The sequence below is a fragment of the Phoenix dactylifera genome, unplaced genomic scaffold, assembly GCF_009389715.1.
Source record: "Phoenix dactylifera cultivar Barhee BC4 unplaced genomic scaffold, palm_55x_up_171113_PBpolish2nd_filt_p 000655F, whole genome shotgun sequence".
In the NCBI taxonomy this organism is placed as follows: Eukaryota; Viridiplantae; Streptophyta; class Magnoliopsida; order Arecales; family Arecaceae; genus Phoenix; species Phoenix dactylifera.
In genome coordinates, this window is record NW_024068045.1 from 193,880 (window position 1) to 216,756 (window position 22,877).

At 43.4% G+C, this 22,877-nt stretch overlaps 1 protein-coding gene across 3 annotated transcripts in view; it reads left to right on the plus strand.

Annotated features, from left to right (window-relative positions):
- The window catches only part of LOC103716479 (LL-diaminopimelate aminotransferase, chloroplastic-like), a 28,907-nt gene extending 10,061 nt beyond the window's left edge, over positions 1-18,846 (plus strand). For 2 of the 3 annotated variants that reach the window (XR_605531.3, XR_605532.3), the window contains exons 6-11: positions 8,332-8,436; positions 8,672-8,722; positions 9,013-9,333; positions 12,167-12,373; positions 12,444-12,802; positions 18,444-18,846. Coding sequence is in view for 1 of the 3 variants with exons in the window: in XM_008804486.3 (XP_008802708.2) it covers positions 8,332-8,436; positions 8,672-8,722; positions 9,013-9,333; positions 12,167-12,373; positions 12,444-12,737 (978 nt within the window). In the remaining 2 variants the exon portion in view is untranslated. Of the gene's footprint in view, positions 1-8,331; positions 8,437-8,671; positions 8,723-9,012; positions 9,334-12,166; positions 12,374-12,443; positions 13,151-18,443 lie in introns of those variants that run through there. The other variant, XM_008804486.3, reaches the window with a different exon arrangement.
- The last annotated feature ends 4,031 nt before the right edge of the window (positions 18,847-22,877 follow it).

Genomic DNA, 22,877 nt, shown 5'->3' on the forward strand with positions numbered 1-22,877 from the left:
GAAGTTGGGTGGAATGGTTGAGCACTCATATGCCTACGATGGTCTGGGGCCAGCTTAGTAGACATACTTTGTCTTGCAGATTCTTTGATATACATAGATGCAGAAAGATACAAGATGTGCCATGTTCATAAGAGGAGAGGTTAATCTTCCAATGCTGGATCTTCACTAACCTCTAGTCATAGGTCATGTCACCTGAATAATTGGGGATCATTTTCTATATATGATTGATGACTTGATTCATCCAATCACCTATGTGAAACAGTACAATGATTGTAACTAGCATGATGGTCTTGTAGCCTCTTGTATCATTCATGTGATGCTTTGCATGCCTCAAAGACATCTGTACAAAATGACTACCTGGCGTGTGAGATTTGTGAAGAAAGGTCATCTTCCTGATATACAACTACTCGAGGGATCTTTTGTAGAACATGAGGAGGATGCTTGTTTATCACCTACTACCTTCTTATCAAGTATATGAGGACCTTGTGGCAAGCTGCAATTCTAATAGTGCAAGTAAATATCAATGTGTTGAAATCATTTAGTCCTTTTCTGTATGGACATACAGGTTCAAGCTATTTTGCATTGATCTCTACAAATATTTAAACATTTCATTTAGAATTAAATAGTTAAGTAGAATATATTTAAATATTTTAGATTAATCAAGTTTAGGATTTTTTTTTGAGCAATATCAAGTTCTGAATTTATATTTTTATGTTTTATAATTTGGTAATTCATGTTTTGATTTTAAGCAAATAGTGATATTTTATATTGCTTTATTTGTTAACAATTTCATATTAATTTCATAATAAGAATTTTTACTCTGCTTTAAGTCCATTTGTCAGCTATAGTAAAATCATGCTATTTAAAAAAGTCCGTATTTTCTCTGTACTTACTATTCTTTTTAGTGAAAAATGAAATTTTATTTATTTTATTTTGTTTTTTTTTGTGTTGAGGGAGAGGTGGGCAGGGGATGGTGGATAAGTCACCAATGAAAATGACTGGATGAATGTTAATGCACATGGTGATCTGTTTGCAAGAGGTAGAAGATCTACCCACCGGAGCTGGAATAGGAAAATAGGGGAAAAGCAATTAGAATAGAACTAACAACTTAAAAAGAGTAAGAGAAGAGAAATAGCAGTTCAATTTAACTCAAGATGGCTTGCAATGGCAGAGCACCCATATATAGATATAGAGTTCTTCAAAATAGCCTTCAGTATTTCCACATTCATCCGGATCTAAATAAGATGGTGATTTGACATCTGTGGAAAAAAGGAAGGGAAACATGTCATCATGATAGTTTAGAATGTTCCTCTAAATAATTCTGATGTTGGATTCTTCAAATTTGGCTAGATTAATGATGCTGATCCTTGTCAGCCATGTCATCAAATCTTGAGGATTTTTTCTTTGATCGGGTCCGTGTGCTTCCCTGGTCAGCCTCCAATCTACTCAAAATGCAGAAGATCAGGAAAATTGTAGAAAGATGTATCAAAAACAAGACAATTGTAGAAAGAGATTGGTTTGGTTCTAACAGAAGAATGGTCTTTCTACCAAAACTACCTTATCATGACTAATTCTGTCAAATCAATCGCATGTAACAATTATCTTTTTCAGCCTTTTCCTTGAATTGTCAATTTAGAAGGGCTTTAAATGTGACTTCTTGAGATAGGCCTTGGTTAGATCCTCACCTCTTGCATCAAGTATTTTGTTGGGCTGTTTTTGAATTTTATCATGTTGCTTTGAGTGAATTATTTGGGAAAAACCATTTCCTACCCAACCTTTAAAATCTCGGTCAAATTCGTGCATCTATTTATTTCTCTGTCCAAGCATTTATAAATCTACTTTCTGTTGCATAAATTGATAGAATGAAAGATTAAAAACTTCAGGTTTTTTCAAATAGAAAACCCAACATTTGTTAATCAGCTGACATAAAGGTTTAATGGACCAATAGGTGCAACTTTCAGGGTAGATTGTGTCTTATATGCAACTAAAAGGGATGGGAAAAGCAGTTAAGTTGGAGAAAGTAATCTTTGGGTTATCCCCCATAGAAATTAATGAGGCAATTTGCTGAGGATGGTTGAACTAGGTTTAATAATCAAAATAGTACTGTATTAAGATGTTATGTGTTTTAGCTTATTTGGTGGTGCGGACACCAGTACCGGATCGCCTGTTACGCGGGGTTACGGTCGTGCAGGAGGAGGGTCTAATCACTGTCATTATGGCTGGATTGATTTGATTCGTTTTAGCTGGATTGATTTGATTTTATGTTATTTTATTTTATGTTGATTGGGTTTATTTGCATATTGTTATTTTAGGACTTTTATGGAATTATATTATTTGTAGGGAACCTTTTGTTATTTTGTAACCCTATATATGGGTCCATGCACTTGATTAGGGTTAATGATGATGAATGATTAAATTGCCTTCTGTTTTTCTTCCTCCTTTCTTCTCTTTTCTTCTGTTCTTCCTCCTCCTTCCTCCTCTTCCTCTCTTCTCCTTCTTTCTCTCCTTTCCTTTTCCGTAGCCGTTTTTACATCAACTTTGGTATCAGAGCCCGTGCTTTGCCTCTGTGCCAAAGCATCAGGCCCTGGTGTATGGCGGAACAGCCTCCGATTCCACATCTCTGGCTGCCGCACGAGTTCTTCATTGTACCTCTTGTGCCATGAACGCCGGAGCGTGTTGAAGGGCCACGCGCAACTCGCGTTGCCAAAAAGAGAGGGAGCATCGCCTCTCTTCTTTCATTTTTGTCCCTCAGTTCCATCGAAAGTGACAATGAGCGGTCTCAGATCCACTGTAGGAGCCACAGGCCACTACCACATGGAAGGAGTTCTCAGCTCTGCCGTAGCAACGATCGATGTTCGGCGGCCACCACTCACAGGGTAGAGAGCCTGTGTTCAGAGCTGGTGACCGGTCGCCAGCCGCCACCACAGGCCACCGAGATCCGCCTGCAACTGCTGGCGTGAATCTCGGCACGGTCGGCCATCGAGAATCGCCTGCAACCGCTAGCGTGAATCTCGGCACGGTCTCTCGAAACCGTCGAGGAGTTTCAAGTTGGCTAACGGGTAAGATTCATACCTGTTAACCCCTATTCAGTAACCCGGATCCGTTCCCGAAAAAAAAATCCGGCAGGGTCATGTGACTTGCACGTGACTTTCCCACGTGCCACGTCGTAGTGAAGGGAAAAAAACCTGCTTATCTATTTCTTCTCGACGAAGAGGCACCTTAGAGTTAAGGTTCCGCCGCCGCCGCCGCCGCCGTCGACGCGTCGCTGCCCATGCACGCCGCTCTGCCGCCTCGCCCCTCACTGTTGCTGCCTCTTCGCCGATTCCGTCGCCTCCTGCCACCGCACCACGAACGCCCCCCTTCCTTCATCTTTCCGACCTCACACCCTCTTTCCCCACCCCTCTTTCCACCCCGCTGACGGGAGGATCGGAGGGTCTTGAACCCTCCTAAGCTGTCTTCTTCCACCTCACGGCCGTCCGACATCAGGCTGTCTAGCCGCCGTTGCCTTCGCCCGAGCCCCACGACCGCCCCTCCTCGCCGCCGAAGAGCCGCCGCCTCTTTCGCCTCCGCCCCACCTCCCTTGCTCGCCGCTTCCTCTGCCTTGGTTGTCGCCCTCCTCATCTTTCCCAAAATCCCAAACCCATCTCACCTCCCAATTTCCTCCCGACCGCACCATATTTTTCTTACGGGCCGCCCCTTTCATCAGACCTGAGCCTGAACGCCCCTCCCTCCTTCATCAGGTCCGAGCCCCAATGCCCCCCCTCATCCCTTTGGGCCTTGGCCCAGTGGCCCGCCCTAATTTTATCCTCACGGGCCAAGCCCACAGGCCTGCAACATCACTGCAGAGCCCACTGCAGCCTGCCCTTCTCCCTCCTTTATTTGGACCACGGCCTAGCAGGTCAGATCTATGCTGATTAGCGAGCCGGCTTGCCGCACTTGGGTCGTCACCCTCCACCGGATCAAGTTTGTCCTTTTCTGGATATTTTGTTTGCTTTCTTTAATTTGGCATCAAATAGTTGTTTTGTGCTTGGTGGCATACCCTGAATATCCGAAACATACGCTCTCACGCACCTCCACGAAACACACAGCAACCCTTGTGACAACCCTCTTTATTATTAATTGTAGAGCTAGCCTTCGTTGGGGGCCTACGAGGTTTTGTGACACCTGATAATCCACTGGACACCTACACTACTTGACTGCTGCTACTTGTTGGCTTGCGTCTCTTTTTAGTTCTCAGTTTGGGGTATTCTCTACTCGAGCGTAGTCTTGTGTTATATTGAGCATACACTTTGCATTTTCATTGTCTTTCAATGCATTTGGTCCACTTCACATCATTATTGTCCTCCTTTGATAAGATAGCATATAATTGAGTTCAATCATCATATGCACCTTCGTAGTGGTCGTGTCCTCTCACATTACGATACCCAGTTTACCATGGATGCCCGCATCGAAGCCCTATTGAAGGCCGTCGAAGACTTGACCACTAAGTCTACCCACACCAATGCCCGCCTTGAGTCAGTTGAGTCCTCCCTACAGAGACTCATTGAATCCAAAGAAGATAGTGTCGCCCACTTCCCGATCTAAACTTCGATGAAACCCTAGAACCCCACGGCTCTGTTCGGCATGGTAATTTTGACATTGTATCCTTACCACGACGTCAACATGCCTATCCTTGCCCTAGAGGATCAGGCACCGTCCCTAATGCTGACCGAGGTCATCGCTATATTGTGGAACCTAGACAGCCTCGTGACCATGATGACGATGTATTGAAGGGCATTCAGGTTGAGGCCCCCACCTTTGATGGTCGCCTTGACCTAAAGGTTTTCTCAGACTGCACGAAATGGACCACTTCTTTGAGTGGTATAATTTGTCTGAGGACAGGAAGGTCCTGTTTGCTAGGATGAAGCTCATTAGTCGCGCCAAACTTTTTTGGCAAAGTACCGAATAATTGCTAGCTAGGAGACATCAACCTGCAATAATCGATTGGGTAGAGATGAAAGAAAAACTGAAAGAAAACTATCTACCCTTCAGCTACCAAGGTGATCTTCTCGACCGGTGGGATACCTTGCGACAAGACAATTGGTCCGTTAGTGATTACATTGCCCAGTTTGACGAATTTATGATGCGATGTAATGTGGAAGAAAATGAACGGATGGTCCTGAGCAGGTTACGACGAGGTCTTAATAATGAGCTAAGGAAGGGACTCGTCCTTCGAGAAATATCCACCCTCGACCAAGCCTACACATCCGTCTAGAACTATGAGCAGGTAATCAGGTCTACATTTGCTCGACGTTCTGACCTTCGAGGGCCACCCACCAGCGCTGCCCCTTCAAGATCCCGACCTTCGCTTGGCCCACGCCTTCTAGACCTATTTCTTCCATCCCTATCCCTAAGTAGGACACTAAGGGCAAGGGCTCTCCGGTATTGGCGCTATTACCTGCTACCCAATGAATTTGTACTTTACTCCGATCATGAAGCTCTTCGCTACCTTAACTCCCAAAAGAAATTGAATTCTAGGCATGCCAAATGGTTGGAGTTCCTTTAGGAAACACTTTTGTTCTTAAACACACATTGGGTGCCTCCAACACTGCTGCTGATGCACTGAGCCGTTGAGTGACCCTACTCTCGACCATGTCTGTACATGTTATGGGTTTCGACAGACTCAGAGATGACTACTTATCTTGCCCTGATTTTGGAGAACTCTACAAAATCCTCACTGATGGACAAGGATCCTCAATCGATGGGTTTTATCTTTAGGATGGTTATTTGTTTAAGGCAGCGAAGCTCTGTATAATATGGATATCAGTAAGAGATTTTTTGGTGTGGGAAGTACATGCCGGTGGCCTTTTCGGGCACTTCGGACGAGATAAGACCATCGAAGAGGTGGAACATCAATTCTTCTGGCCTAGCCTAAAACGGGACGTTGCTAAAATCATTGGCCAATGTCGAACGTGCTAATTAGCCAAACACCGAAAACAGAACACTGGTCTCTATACGCCTTTACCGGTACCTGATTATCCTTGACATGACATTAGTTTGGACTTTGTGCTTGGACTTTTCCGTACCGTTCGAATACACGATTCCATTCTTGTCGTCGTGGACCGTTTCTCCAAAATGGCCCACTTCATTCCGTGTTCCAAAACCTCGGATGCTTCCAAAGTGGCCAAACTCTTCTTTGATGAGATTGTTAAACTTTATGGCCTTCCCCACACCATCGTGTCCGACCGAGATGTACCTTTCATGAGTTACTTCTGGAAAACTTTATGGCACTCGGTTTGTACGAAACTTAAATTTTTTACTACTTATCATCCACAAACTGACGTCAAACAGAAGTGGTAAACCGAAGTCTGGGTAATCTTTTACGGTGCCTTGTGGGCGAGCATACTCGTAACTAGGATTCAGTTCTTCCTGTCGCACAGTTTGCATACAATAATTCGGTCAATAGGTCCATAGGCATGAGTCCATTTGAAGTCGTGCATGGTTACAAGCTACAAAATCTTTAGATCTTTTACCCATGTCACCCCATGTTAGGATTTTTGAGTCTGCACACGCATTTGCACGACACATTCATGAGTTACATCAGAAAATCCAAAAGCCCATCCATGCCAGTAATGCTTAATATAAACTACAAGCTGATTTCCATAGGCAGAAAAAAATTTCCAACCAGGAGACTATGTTATGATATGGATTCGGCTGGAGTGGTTCTCGCATAGGACCATTAAGAAACTGCAGGCTCGTAGTGCTGGGCCATTTCGGGTATTGCACCGGATGGGCACGAACGTCTATGCTATTGACCTTTCCTCTGATTTTGGTATCAGCTCTACTTTTAATATTGAAGATCTGATTGCTTACAAGGGTCTACCATCCATCCCTGATGACCCTTTCGTTGAGGCCTCTCTTGAGCTCGCAACTTTCTATATCCCTGATTCCATACCATCTCCACTTCCTTTGCCTCTCCGACCAGCATAGAAAGAACTCATTGATGCCATTTTAGATGAGCAAACCATTTTATCCAGTGCTGGGAGCATTCAACGTTTCTTAGTTCGTTGGCGTGGACGCCCAGAGTCCAATTCGACTTGGATTACACGGGAGGAGCTTCAGTGTATTGATCCGGACCTTTTGGAGTACTAGCAGAGCTGCACTGAGCCGCGTTCGTCGAGATCGACTTTTTCCGACCTGGAGAAAGTTGGTGCGGACACCAGTACCGGACCGCCTGTTACGCGGAGCTACGGTCTTCGCAGGAGGAGGGTCTAGCTACTTTTGTTACGGTTGGATTGATTTCGTTGTGGCTGGACTGATTTGATTTTATATTATTTTATTTTATGTTGATTGGGTTTATTTGCATATTGATATTTTAGGGTTTTTATGGGATTATTTTATTTGTAGGGACATTTTTGTTATTTTGTAACCCTATATATGGGGCCATGCACTTGATTAGGGTTAATGATGATGAATGATTAAATTGCCTTCCTTCTGTTTTTCTTCCTCCTTCCTTCCTTCTCTTTTCTTCTCTTCTTCTTCCTCCTCCTTCCTCCTCTTCCTCTTTTCTCCTTCTCTCTCCTTTCCTTTCCCGTAGCCATTCTACATCATTTGGCCTATATGCAAATGATTTTTTTTAATTGAATGTTTCTTCTTTTCTAGGAATATAGTGGTAGAGACCAAGAGATGGATCAGTATATTGCAAGAAAACTCTTCACAGGTTAAAGTGGGTAAACGACATAGTTAACCGTCAAGAAACATGTCTTATATAGATGATATTTACCAGTCAAGCTTCAGATTTTATTGAACCTTAAGTTCATATATATCTTATAATAGTGATGAAGATTTCTTTATTTCTTAGGCTTAAAAATTATAAAAATTGTAATTGTTCTAATTTCTTTGAATTTTAATGCATCGATTATAGGATGTTTCCCTATGGGATTAGAATTAAAGAATAATAATTTAGAAAAGTAAATAGATTTAGAAATTAATTAAAGAATAAGAATTTAGAAAATCCTTATATGTGTCTTTGTTGGTTGAGTGTCTGTACATGTTTGAAACTATTACCTCGACTAGGTAGAAGAATCCCACATCTATTTGCCTTCTTGATGAACATATGTACTTTTCCTTTTTGGTTTCTATAATCTTCTTTTGTCAAATTTTGCAGTCCCTTGAACAATTATCTCAATTTATGGACATTATTAGATGCAATGCATGACATTTTTAATAACTTATTTTGGTGGGGGTATTTGTGATAACCTTACTATAGCATGTGGGTTATCTCTTGTTCCATGTCTTAGAACTGATATTTGTAATTTCATTGCAATAATAGCTAGTTAATTTCTTGTGCAGAACCTAAGAGCTGCTCTAGCCTCAACCTTTTATGGAGACCTTGGTATTGAACAAACTGATATATTTGTCTCAGATGGTGCAAAGTGTGACATCTCTCGTCTTCAGGTTGCATTTTTTTCAATGCTGGCATAGACTTTATATTATGACTTTTCCTTTATGCTCTCAGGACCGTCCGATGTACTGTTTACCATAATCTTATAAAATTGATCAGTGTTTAGTCATGATCAAATAATGTTTAACAACATGCTCGATACGAAGTATATTAGCCGTTTGTTCTTCATTTAGAAAATCACTAACCGTCATAAAAGTCATATGATTTGCCTGCTTTCTATGTATGCAGCTGCTTTTTGGATCCAATGTGATGATGGCAGTGCAAGATCCATCATACCCTGTAAGCTACATTATGCATTTTCTTCTTTGCCTCTTCTTTTTAATCTTTTTTGGAAAAAAATAGCCTATAAAATTAGTATGAGATTTTTGCTTCTGCTGTATGGTTTTGAATGCTGTCATTTGGGGTAGCATCCTCAGTATTTCTTTGTTTAAAGTTTGTTGATGAAGCCATGAACTGACTTCTTAGTGGATGAACTTCATACCCATGGCAATGTTCAAATTTAGCTGCTCTATAATGCATTTGATTTCATCATAGACCATGCAAGTTAAAAAAATTATCTTTGTCCACAGGCATATGTTGATTCAAGTGTTATTATGGGGCAAACTGGCTTATTCCAGAAGAATATTGAGAAGTTTGGAAACATTGAGTACATGAGATGCACACCTGAGAATGGGTTTTTCCCTGATTTATCAACTGTTTCAAAAACAGATATTATCTTCTTTTGTTCACCAAACAATCCAACTGGTTCTGCGGCATCCAGAGACCAGCTAACGCAGCTAGTGCAGTTTGCAAAGGAAAATGGGTCTATCATAGTTTATGATTCTGCTTATGCCATGTATATTTCAGATGACAGCCCGCGATCTATCTTTGAGATTCCGGGTGCAAAAGAGGTGAACTCAATACCGCTGTAGCACTCTTTGTAATAGTATTCTGAATTGATATTGTAGTAGGTTTTTTTTTCATGCCTCACACAAGTTCCTGCTTGTGTGTTTTATATTGCTTACATATGATCCATCAATTATTTGCTTATATCTCCCATCATATCCTTTTGATTCATGATTTTGTTATAGTTCATCCAACCCTTTACCTGTTGCATCGAGATATAATTTATCAGTTGAGATATAAGAGATTTGTTGTCATCATAAGAAACTTGTGCTCATAAAATTCAAGTTATAGATAACTGTTGCATTTTACAACCAATAAATCATGTTTCTTTCCATTAGAATTCATTGTTATCGGGCTTGTTTTGTTGTATCCATATAAGGTCAACGCACTTGGAACTTCGCCTATGTCTTGTGCATGGTTGGTCCCTAGCCTGAATAAAGGAGGAGGGTTGCTGTAGGTTGATGGCTAGCATACAACTATAGTTACATCCTATGAACATGAATCTTGAGAAAGACCGTTGGGGCTTCCTCTACTAGTGACACACTGTATCGGAGCCTGGGTGTGGGCAAGGGTGAATTAGGGCATTCCCTAGAAGTGATGCACCATATTAGCACTTGGATGTGGTGAGAAGTAGGCAAAGATTTTCATACTTCAATAGATAGGTATAGGCATAGAAGATAGTTCATAAAAGTAGGATATGTTTATAAACTTGTAATATAGGGTTGCTGATAGGGTTGCTGATTGAGAAATTGATGGAACTAATAGATATAATGCTAGGAGGAGAGGTAACATTGCTTTCTTGCAAGAGACTAAGTAGAAGAAAAAGCAAAGGAAGTATATGGGGAAAGATGGTAAGGAAAAATGATGAGAGTTTGAAAGACTGAAGAGCAATGAAGTCACTCATAAAAGGTGTTGATACAAAAAGATAGAATAAGAAATGAAGTCATTCATAAAAAGGTGGAGATAGCATCAAGTTGAGTGAAGGATGACTTAGATGGTTTGGACATAAATAACATAGGCTGGGAGAGGCACTAGCATGGAGTGATTTGATGCATGTAGAAGAAAAGAGGGGTAGAGGTAGACCGAAAATTATATGTGAAGTAGTAAGAAAGGACTTAATATCTTAATATTGTTCAAAAAGTATGGCTTTAAAATGAGCATAATAGAGGAAAAAAGATTAGTCTAGCCGACCCCAACTGGTTTAGGATTGAGATTTGGTTGTCACTCAGAACTTGGTACCGTATGCTACTTGATAGCAACGGACTTGCATCTGCATTCCCTCCCCTATTAGGATAACATATAAAACATGTTTAATCTTGCTTATAACTGAGCCTTGGTTAATTGACTCACTTGTTCACACAAGTGATATTTAGCAGCCATGTCATGGCTGGAAAGCCAATTGTCTTCTCAGAAGCTTTTAACGTAGAGTCCCTTACAAGGGCAAAAGCGGACATCCTCAAATCATATTAAATTATGATTATTTTAGTGGGCTGACATTTGCCTGGAGATGTTTGGATGATTGCAGTTTTGCAATATTAATAAAGTGAAATGTTGAGCCACGTATGATTAGTAGAGAGTTTCCAAGTTGGATTCTGCTGATAGGGAATGATTTTAGTTAGTTCAGCAACTTCAGTTCAAGTCAGTCTGGTTGAGGGCAAGTAGATAGGAACTGCTTGTTAAGTGCTAATTATGATGGTTCTTACATAGTTAATTTTATATTCATCTGAATTTGTCTTAGTTAATATTTTGTCTGGATTTGTCTCTGAGTGTCTAACTTCAAAATACTAATGAAGAGTTACTACTGCTATAACAGTAAAGCAAAACATCAAGGGGAGATGATGTTACTTGCAATTGTAGATTGCCATAAAATGTTTGTCTCCAATAAAGTCGGCGGAACTGGCCCAAACTGCTCGGTTCGGGGCGTCCCGAGCTGTACCGGCCGCAGACTGAGACAGTTCCAGCGACGAAAACGAGACCCGCATCGGAAGGGGAGAAGACGAAGGAAAAAGAGAAAGAGAAAGAGAGAGCAGGGGAGGGAGGAGAGAGGAAGAGAGAGGAAGGTCGAGGCTGGCCTCCACGGCTAGCTGGTAGAATCCAGGGAGGCGCTGCGTGGAGGAGGGAGCCGCAGAAGCTCGCTCCGGTCCCCTATTTCATTTGAAACAGGGGATGGAGGAGCCCCTTTTATTTTTAAGGTTTTTAAGTGAAAGTCGGCAAATCAATTGCCGACTTTACTTATTAAAAAAATTAAGTAAAGTCGGAAATTGGTTTGCCGACTTTTACTTAAAAATCTTAAAAATTAAAGAGCCCCCTTCGGCCCTTGTTTCGAATGAAATAGGGGACCGGAGGGAGCCCTTCTTCCGTGGCTTCCTAGCGACTCTCCGTCTACCGCCTTCTTCGTATGGCGGCTCTCCGACCTCCGTCTCCTCCGCGCGGCGGCTCTCCTACCCTCCGCGGGCCTCCCTTGGCCTCCTCCTTCTCTCTTTTTTTTCTTCTCTCGTTCTCCCTCTCCTCCGCTTTTTCTACTATGTCAGTACGGGCCCAGCACGGCACAACGCGGGTCCGGCACGACATAGCGCGGATCCGTACCGACTCGTCCTATCGGACAACCGGTACGGGATCCGGTACCGGTTCCGTCGACCCTGATCTCCAAACCATATTCACAAGTTCTCATAAATCTATTTAGCTTATCAAGATTGGTTAAAGGATGCCACCACCTCACTGTGAACCCAATTATAAGGCTCAATAAGCAACTGAATGTGAAAGTTATATGGTCTCTTTTCATTATTTTATTGACATTTAAGTGTCATGAACTGTGATGGAATTTGATCTCTTTTGCAGGTTGCGATTGAAACATCATCTTTTTCTAAATATGCTGGGTTTACTGGTGTTCGTCTTGGTTGGACTGTGGTCCCCAAGGAGTTACTTTTCTCTGATGGATTTCCTGTTGCCAAGGATTTCAATCGTATAGTTTGCACTTGCTTTAATGGTGCATCCAACATTTCTCAAGCTGGGGGTCTAGCTTGTCTTTCTTCTGAAGGTTTAAAGGTGAGTTTGAAGACATCACAATGCCAATCATTCATTAACATTGCTTTGCTTAGATTTCATGTGTGTGCAGGCCATGAAGGATGTGATCAGATTCTATAAAGAAAATTCTGAAATAATTGTCGATACATTTACTTCACTTGGTTTCCATGTATATGGTGGGAAGAATGCTCCCTATGTTTGGGTGCACTTTCCAGGTCGAAGCTCATGGGATGTGTTTGCTGAGATTCTTGAGAAGACACACCTGGTTACAACTCCTGGCAGCGGGTTTGGACCTGGGGGCGAGGGCTTCATCAGGGTCAGTGCCTTCGGTCATAGAGGAAATGTTCTGGAAGCTTGCACAAGACTGAAACAGCTGTACAAGTGAGCAAGAGTAGCCTTCCAAGGCCCCATGCAGCTGTTGCCGTTCTACAGGATTTCTGCAATTTCCTGGTATCTTCATTGACAATTTTGTCTTCTGTTTTATGGCTATGAAGTGTTTGGGCTATGGATTAGAAGAAAGCAATCCTCTGTTATAAAATGAGTAATGCAGCACAAGTGAGATGAACTCAAGAGAGCTCGATCTCCTTAAAAAATAAGAGTTGCTAGTAAGAGGATCACCATCCTCTTAAAACTCATGAACAATCTAGCTCTCTTGAGTTCACACCTTGTGAACCTCAAGAGATAAACTATTTTATGAGGATGTATAAAGAAATGCTCTCAATGTACAAATAGCAGTCCTTTATTGGACTTGAGAATCCTATTTCTATTCAATTTAAAACAAAACTTCATTTTGCTGAACTAACAAGAAATAACTTTTCTACTCAAAGTATTCCATTTACTCATCTAGGAAAGTACCTGTTCATTTAGGAATGCACTTCTCTCGTAACTAAAATAGATTTAAAATAAACAAGTAAACCAGAAGTCTTGAAGAGGTTCAACACCTAAACTATTGGGTGGCAATCTGTTAATTCCTGCAAGTATCTAGTTGTCATAATTTATGGCAACTCCAATTAATAGGCATTTCTTTTTTCTCCCCCTCTTTTATTGAGCCTTTTTGATGTGGTCTGTCTTGCTGCTGCTTGAATTTGGTTATAATTTGTCTTACATCAGTCCCCTTGAACAAAACTTGTAATTGAGTTTGTTTTAGCTTGGCAGCCTCTATGATGACATAAGATTTAATTTATACTTCAAAACTTGTCCATAGTTGAGACCTTTTGACTATTTTAGAAAATTATTCACGATTAAGAAAAACTGATCTTCCATTTTGAAAAGTTTTGGTTTGATGTTTGCCATGTAAGCTGAGATGATTTTCTTCCTGTTTTTATGAAAGACATAAATATTTCCTTCTGATCAGAGTTTTTATCAGACTATCTTGTTCTAGCGAGGAATATATAACATGCATCCATATTTACTACATTGCAAACCATTTCATTTTCATACATTTTTCCAATAGAAAATATAATGTTTCCTTCACGTGCTTTGGGTGTGATAATGTCCTTGTTGCTACAAAACATAACTCCATTAGTTTATGTTTCCTACTATTGATCTTTCTCATCAAGCAGGTATTAGTACTGTTGTGGTTCAAATTCGGCCCGAGGGTGACCACGCCGGAGGAGTCAGGGGAGCTGCCGGACAAGACGGAGAAGAGTATCACTTCCTACGCGCCGGCGGACCTGCACAAAGCCTCACTGGTGGGGTTCCGGTGAGGGCCCTCCGATGATGAAGTTAGGATAGATTTTAGGTGGTCTAACTAAAAAGTCCTTAAGCGTTATCTGATGGGGCTATTTATAGTCCCTGTGGAGATGCCCATGTGGCGTGCAGCCAGGGTTTGCTTGAGGCATATGGTGTAGGCTGTCTTTGTGAACGGTATGGCGTCGATAGAGGTGGCAGGGTATGGTTCCTGGTTGACATGTTGTGGAGTGGCCAGCAAGCAAAGCATGGCGCAGTGAGGTTGTAATGTATGGCCACGTATGTGAACATAGGGGCGCGCATAGGTGCGCACGTGGATGTGGCCGTGGGCGAGGTCGGACTCGCTTGGGGGGCCGCGACATATATTTGGTGAGGTCGGCTCGACGGACACTGAGGTCGGTCTAACTTCCTCGGCTCTGAAGTCAGCTCGGTAGGGGGCCCTAAGCTTGGGCCGGGGCGTCGTTACGGATACCTGCGGTCGACGAGGTCTCTTCGGCTCTCGGTCGATCCTGCAGGGCGCTCCGAGCTTGGCTCGAGGGGCATCATTATAGATACCTGTGGTCGACGGGGCCTCTTTGGCTCTTGGTCGATCCTGCAGGGCGCTTCGAGCGGAGAGGTCCGGCCGAGGTCTGCTCGGTCTTTTGTAGGGTTTGGGGTCCGACTGGTGTTCAGCAGGACTGAGATCTGGCATGCTCGGTGCTGATGTCTATTTGGCTGAAATTGGATGGTCCCATGTTGTGAGCAGAACTATTTTGCCCTCCATCATTTGCCCCCCGACTTCTGAGGTCGAGTCGTTCTTCGGCTCGGATGAAGGAAGTAGCTGGACAATTGGTCGTCCGGTCATAACCAAGTGCTTATGAGGACGTGCGCACTGCGCTGGGTACACTTTGCATAATTGAGGGCTGGTTATTTCAGGCTGAGTCCTGCAAGCCGAGCTTAAGTGGATCCGGTTGCCACGTCAATTGAAGCGGAAGCGGCCGCAGGAGTTCTTTGAAGTGTTGCGTGTCTGCTCCTTCTCAAGGCGTCGCTGGGTGGAACGCGAGGAGTCAGTCATTAATGTCCTATTCTCCGAAGCGGCTCTCATGACCGTTTCAGTCTTTAATGCTATGATCCAGGAAGATCCGTCGAGGAAGTTTCTAGATCTACCATGTGGCGAGATCTGGCTGCTTGGCCACTTGGTTAATCCGATCTGAACCGTCGAGGTAGGTTATATAAGATCTCGGGTGGGGGGGGATCTTAGAGCCCTCACTCGATTTCTTTTACTTCTATTTTCTTCCTTGGCCGCCATCTTCGTTGTGAGAAGTTGCAGGGATGATCTTCAGTAATAAGACCCTGATGGCTCGACACAACGAGGTGGTTGTATCGGATGGAGCTCGGTCTGAGGAGAGGTCGCAGAACCTCATCACCGGCGTGACCAAGAGCTTCCGCTACAAGATGCGCTTTGTCTTGGTCCGCCGACGCCAGGGTGGATGATGCCTGGAGGGAACGAGCTCGTCGAGGCGCGCGAGCTCGTCGCCGAGGTGACGGTCTGGGATGCTGCAGAGGCCGCCACTATGGTCAGATCAGAAGCTACTCAAGCTGACAGTTCTTTTCTACTTGTTTTCTTTTCCTCCACCAAGATCGGTAGCCATATTGAACACTTGGGGCATTCTTTAGATTGATTCCTGGACTGATTGTAACGGTAACAGTCAACTGGCTGTAGGGCTGGAAGTGGGCCGGGCCAAACCCCTACCCAAGCCCGGCCCGAAATTTTTTTCCGGGCTTTGGGCCGGGCCGGGGCCCGAACAATTTTAAAGGAACGAGGCCCGAGCCCGGCCCGAGCCCGTTTGGGCCAGCCCGTATGGGCCAGCCCGATCCCGAGCCCGGCCCAGTTTACAGAATTATATATTAATACATGTGTTTTTGCCGGCATGCATAAGAATTAAGAGTCGTAAATCGTGGTTGACCAGAAGGATGTCTCGCGGGAGTTGTTTTAAGACCAGAATCAGCAACAGAGTGGGTGCTGATCAAGTGAATGACCATACATGGATCTCCCTCCAGCCAATTATCTCAGCAATCTAATTTATATAGTACAGAAAAAATAGGAATTTCCAACCAAGAACAATTTTAGGCCCCGATCCAATGGCTCCAAGTGGTTGATGAGATCAAGAAGCCATGACCCGGACCGGGAGCAACGTTTAATTTTTAAACCAACCCCTGATGAGTCGCTTTTTCCAACAGATTTGGAACCCGTGGCCCGTGAACATTCTTCAAACAACTGGTGACATTCCTCGGGGCTTCAATATTTAGTCCCACATCGCCTGCCTACAAAATAATATGTTGGTTTAAGAGACGGAAGTCTCGCGCGCCTAGTAGTCGAGCTTCGTCGTGGGAGCTTGTAACCCGAGCGAATGTAAGCGGGGGCATTAAAGTGGTTTGGTTGGGACGCTTGGTCACGCTCGCGAGTCTGGGTTCACACGGTGTGAATTGGTGGCCCGCCCTTTCCAAGTTGGGTAGCGTGATGCGCGCCTTGAGCGAAGGTGAAGGTTTGGGTCGCGCGTCCCCTGAAGCGGAGGGAACCGCGTTAGGCTGGTTTCACAGAGCAATTCCCGTAAGCCCTAACCGGTTACCCAAGCTTAAGTCTTTATTCTTTTAACTTACGGTAAGTGCAATTCGGGCCGTAATTTTGGGCTTGGTTCGGGCTGGCATTGGGCTCGGGCTTGGTTCGGGCCCGGGCCGGGCCAATGGAAAACCCGAGCCCGGCCTGAAATAAAATTGGGCTTAAGTTTGCAGCCCGAGCCCGGCCCGACATTCATTGGGTCTAGCCCATAGCCCGGCCCGCAGGTGGCCCGACCCGATGGGCTTCGGGCCGGCCCGAGCCCACTTCCAGCCCTAACTGGCTTGTGAGCGTGCATATGGATTTTGAGAAGTTTCTTTATAGTTTGTTGCTCCTCTCTGTTGTCTTGTTGGCCTGTTGCCTGCAGGGCCGGCCCGAGCCTTAGGCGACTGAGGCGGTCGCCTAAGGCCCCGGGCCAATGGAAGGCCCCGGGAGGCTGACCAAAAGGAAGCAAAGGCCCCATATAAACGGGATCAGCGAGCTGGCTACGAATCTTCCCCCCTCCATCGGTGGAGAGTTTTCCTGGCCTGCAGAGGGGCAATTTGGAAGTTGGGGACAGTAGTTTGTTTTGGGGTTGGGGGGGGGGGAGAGGAGAGAGAGAGGAGGGATTTGGTTGGCTTGATAGACGCCTGAAGCCACTCTTACCTTTCATCCCTTCTCTTTTTTGGTTTTGGTCTTGGTTTTCCTCCCTCACATTACTCCTGATCCAGCTGGGCCATCCGGAAGAAAGATGGGGGATTTGGAGATGGACGTCTTGGAGGGTGGAGATTCTTTTAGTTTTCTCCTCTCGGTTTCTTCTCCCCTCTTGGGTGGTAGAGAGAGAAAAGGAGGGAGGGGGTTGAATGGCTGCTGTGCCGTGATGTTGCAGTTGCTGCTTGGGTACTCACTTGAAGGGGAGATGGTGGGATGGGACTTTTATTAATTTGATGGAGTGAATTTCCCGTAATGACCCTACTTTCTTATATTGAGAGGTTTTTTATGGACAAATTTTTTTCTTTACCTTGACCATGAAGTGCCATGGGATGACTTTTTCCTATCCGGCGCTTGCTTGACATGGTAAACAGTATTGCCAAGTATTATCTCAGTTATTTAATCAGTTTCATGACCCTTCATTTAGAATAATTACTTTTATATGTTTCCATTCAAGAATTATATTAAATTGAAAAGGCTTCTTGTCTATCTTTGTTAGATTCGTGGTTGAAATAGTGTACTTGATAGCTATCTATTTTCATATATTTTTTTAAGTATTTTATATTTATTAAAAAAATTATTATTAAAAAAAATTATTATTTAAAAAAAAGCTTCATTTATTGAATTCGCCTTAGGCCCCAGAATGTATTGAGCCGCCCCTGGTTGCCTGTATCCCGCACTCTGGGTGATAGGGGTTGGTCTCTAATAGCAACCTTCTCTTGAATTTGTGGCACTTCATGTGAAGATTCTATTACAATAACTTTGCTTGCTGAGGAGCTTTAATGTCACTCTAACTGTGCTTCTACTTTGTTTGCTGCTCCGACAATGTTATCCATCCCAATAGGTTGAATAGAGATTCTATCATGGATCACAGATATTAACTTGCCTTGCAATCTAGCAGCTTGCATGACTGCTCAATCTTAAATAGATTATTACATGGAAGTCAAATAGAAAACTTGTTCTGCATAAGCTTTTACACCTCGCTTGCAATTTTGATATTATTGAAATAGTGTTTGATGATAGTCAGCAGGTAAAATTTGCACCTTAAATTCTTCATCCATTGCCATGCCCCACATTGCTGAGTCCGTTCTAATTGTAGCTATTCCTACCATGCAGAAGTTGTCACTTGGCTTGTAGGCAACAAGTTTCAGCTGCTTCTTTTTGGGAATCACCATTAATCAAAGAACATTTCAACTTCCGCAGGCCAGTCGAGAAAGTCTTTATGATCGTTGAAATCCCTGAAATCTACCTTCATGCAAGCCCTGAAATCTACCTTCATGGGATCGTCATGATCTTGATGTCGCTTGTGTGTAGCATCTTTTTGAAGGATAATTTGATCCACTTCACTCTTACCATCCTATCGCAAGGCACCATAGTTGGCTGTGTGTTGCATGTTCTCAAGGTTGATTTAGTCTGCCTACCATCTTGGACTGATTTTTGAAGTGCTTCAATTGATGCTTGGAACATGTCTTGTGTCAAGTACCGATTAGCCTGAATATCACCCACATTGCCTGTCAAACCATTGCTGCTGTTGTTTGTTGGAAATTATCAAGCCAAGGAAAAATACTGCTCTAATTCCACCTAATGCAATACAAGCCAGATAAACTCAAGAATGAGCACCATCCACTGAAAAAAAAAAAAAAAGTTGATAGCAAGAGGATCGCTGGCCTTTTCAGAATTTGATTGGATGATTGGACTAAAATTTTATAGAATTTATAGATTGGAACAGTACAACCATCAAAATTATAAAATTACAAGCTGGGCTAGATTTAGATTTATAAATATCCATAGATGGTTTTGGAGTGAGTCGGTCAAGGAAGCAGATTTTTTTTATAACTAAAAAAAAATATAAGCAGTGTACCTAAAGAAATAAAAAATTTTCTGTGGATGTACAAAAAGGTGCTCCTATGATTCGAGGAGCATGCTTCTATTCAATTTAAAAGAAAGAAAATTTTCTTGTCAAATTATTTTACCAATTCATATGGGAAAGTTACCATTCATCCTATATAGGTAGTTTTAAAATAAACCAGTAAACCAGAAGTCTTGAGCAAGTATGCTGTTGGGTGGCAATACCATCAATTTCTGCACGTATCTGGGTGCCATAATTTTTTTAAGCAACTCCAGTTAATATTTTTTTTATTTTTTTTTAAAGTTTTTTGGTCTGGTCCTTGTTGATTTTGCTGCTGCTTGAACTTGGGTACAATTTGTCCTACATCAATGGGCCTTTTTTTTTTCTCCAGTATGTAGTCTATTTTGTTAGGTCTCCACATTTCTTTAGGAGCCAAAGTTCTCGTAGCAAAGTTGATCAAAATTCAAACGACTTGGGCAAAATTTTGCAAGACTGTGAAGTGTCTGCAAATAAATCTATGCATACTGTTAACTGAGTTGCTACGTTGATTCCTGGATTTGAAGCTTCCAGGGGCATCTCTTGCACTAGTTTGCTGCAAATAATTCTCAGATCCTTGACAGGGTGCTCCACTCTAATTTTTGGCTTTTCACTGCTAAAAGAGAAAGCCTGCTCGTATACCCAACTATTGATGTAGCATTTTGATTTTTTTCTTTTTTCTAGAAATGTGAAACAATGTAGAATGGTGGCTTTTTAGAGATGTAGCATTGCCATTGATTTTGGATACCCTATTATTTCTCCCAAGTATGGAAAAAGGTAAGTGTATCATAAATTTTATATGGCATTTTATGTTGGTTCTTGTACTAATGATATGTGCAAGGCCAGTTTTGAGAGGCTTGATGGAAAAGTATTGCATTAGTGGTGAATAAGTGGAATTCTTAATCATGCTATCCTAGTGTCTGGCTGGTCTGGTGGCATGCTTCTTGTGATAAGGTCTGTTAGGAGTGGGAATTAATGGCGAGACTGCATTGTATTATTATTTCCAATAACCATTATATATAGAGTGTACAAAAAATTATGGATTTACAACCGTAGGGGCATTCTGTTCTAACCTAGAGGTTTTGTGTTCTTATCCAGTTTCAATACTTGAAATGTAGAAGTTTCGTATACCAAAATGATGAACGGCCGGATGATGGTCAAGGTCTAAGATCTGCAGTTTTCTCCAATGATTATTTGTGCAGCTAAAAGGCTAATATTGCAACATAGGAACAGCTTGGTGTGTAGCCATGTTTAGCCTGTGCCCTTCTACTTGTTGGCAACCCCGTGATTGCTCTGCAAGTGACCCTAGTGAAATTAACTATCAAACATACTCAGCTTAGTGATTCTTTTTCAGAAAAAGAAAAAAAAATTGAAAGGTAAAATGAAAATATAAGTGTGGATCATTTATTCAGTTTGTGGATGTTGGAATCCAATGAGAAATTGAAACTGGATCTGGAAACAAATATCAGAAGTTTTATATAAGAATATATAAATAGATTATTTATAGGATACCGTGTGGATTGAACTTACGACTCTCCTTTTTGTGATATAAATCCAAAACAAAAATATATCTACAATATTTTTGCATAAATATAATGGTAGGCTTCTTCATTCTACTACGTCCTGCTCATGTTGAGGATGTCTTGCTGAACAGTGTAATGCAGAATTCCCTGGCTCTCCCAAGTAAATCTGATTTCTCGGTAACTTTTACGTTGGACACTTTCTCACTTTGATAAAGACTAAACCTTTTGGTTTCTTTCTATTATTTAATGCACTAACAAAAAAAATATCTCCTTCAAGTTTAACATTTCTTATCCCAAATCCAGTCCAAAATTATAGAACAATGCAACAAAAGAGAGCCTCCATATGCTCTACTTTATCTCAGGATGCCCTCCTGATTCAAAAAGCAAAAAAAAAAAAAAAAAAAATCTGAAAAATGAAAACAAAACATCCACTTGTTGAAGGGGCAGAGGTGTATCTTTCGTGAGAAAGAAGGATATGCCCTTCTTCTTGCAAAACCATCAAATCATCCATTAATCACTTTGAGATCTTTATAGGTGCATGAGTATACACTTTGGAACACTTTGGGATCTATGCGATGGGTGATCTAACAAGAGAAATTATATCTTGCACCATGTAGCCATGTGCCCCACTGATCATCGAGCTATATTTCTATCATCATGCACTCGTCTCTATGCCATGTTGGTGGGCATAGTGTAGGGTGGATGCACATAGCCATGTTGGTGCGTATAGTGTAGGATATAATTTCTCAATCCAACAGTGGATGTGCATGGCTTTTTTGATGCGCATGGTGTGAACGGGAGTTGGGGAGGGGCGAACGGTTGTGGTGTCGGATAAGCGTGAAAAGGAGAAGGGGGGAATGAAAGAGAAGGCGAAGGGGATGAGGGTGAAAGGGTAAGAAGGGTGGCGGTTCCAATGAAACAGTAGGAAATAAATGGGTTCGGGACTGAACCCTTTAAGGGATGAAAAGGAGGGGGTCACAGAGAGGGGGTGGGTGTCGGGCAGTGGACCAAGAAAAGTAGGGCAGTGAACGAGGTGGAGGAAGTGGAGGTGGAGCCCGAGGGCGGTGAGGCGGAGCAGCGATGATGGGAAGCTTGGCTTGGCAGGGATGGCGGCTTGCGGCGGTGCGGCCGGAGGAGGTGGCGGTCGGAGGAGGGGCTCGGAGGAGGCCGTGCTCGGAGGAGGCGCTCGGAAGAGGCACTCAGAGCCGGAGGAGGACCTCGGCGGAGGAGGCGCTTGGGGGGGAGGGGAGGGGAGGCGGCGGCACTCGGAGGAGGAAAAGGGAAGATGGGGATCGGGCGGCAGCCGAGATGGAGATCCGGTTGGCGACGCAGGGATGGCACCACTGCGACCACGGTGACCGCGGGACGATGATGTAAGCTAGGCGGGGCCGGTGACGATCTTAGGGCGGTGGCTTGGCCGGTGAAGCTCCGGCGGCGACGAGGCACCGAGGCGGAAGCAGGGAGACCTTGGCGGTGCGGCGACGATGATGGTGCCAAGGCAGTCGGACGATCGGGGAAGAAGATGAGAAGGTAGAGTTTTTTTTTTTTTGGCACGCACGTGCGGTCACGTGCGAGGGAGCACGTGCGGTCACGTGCGAGGTAGCACATTCGGGTTGAGCATGTGCAAATCATGTGCGGGCTTTTTTTCTTTTCTTTTTTTTTCAACGGCATGTGTGGTTACGTGCAAACCTTTTTTTTTAGCTAGCATGTGCGGTCACGTGCGGTTTTTTTTTTCAATAGGCATGTGCGGTCACGTGCGATTCTTTTTTTTTTTTGCATCTGGGCTACCGAGTTGTGGGTTAACGAGTTTGGCACTTACCTGTTAATTTGTTCTTCTTCAACCTCCCGATGGGTTCGGGAGGACGCTCCGAGCGTCGCGTTGGTGGCTGCGAGGCATGATGTTGAAGACCCCCGCAAGCCACGCCGCAAGAGGAGCAACAACCGCACACCAACCGAGGGCCAAAGTAGCCATGCCAACCAAGGAGGGCCATCGGACCATAAGGAGGCCAACAGAGGGTTAAGCCGAGGCCAACTACTTTGCTTGGAAAGCCTTAGTCAAGCCCCTTCATTTGTTCGAGCACGCCTAACCTCGGCCGAGCCAAACGTGCGCCCATGCATACCCAAGCCTCGGCAAGCATGCCC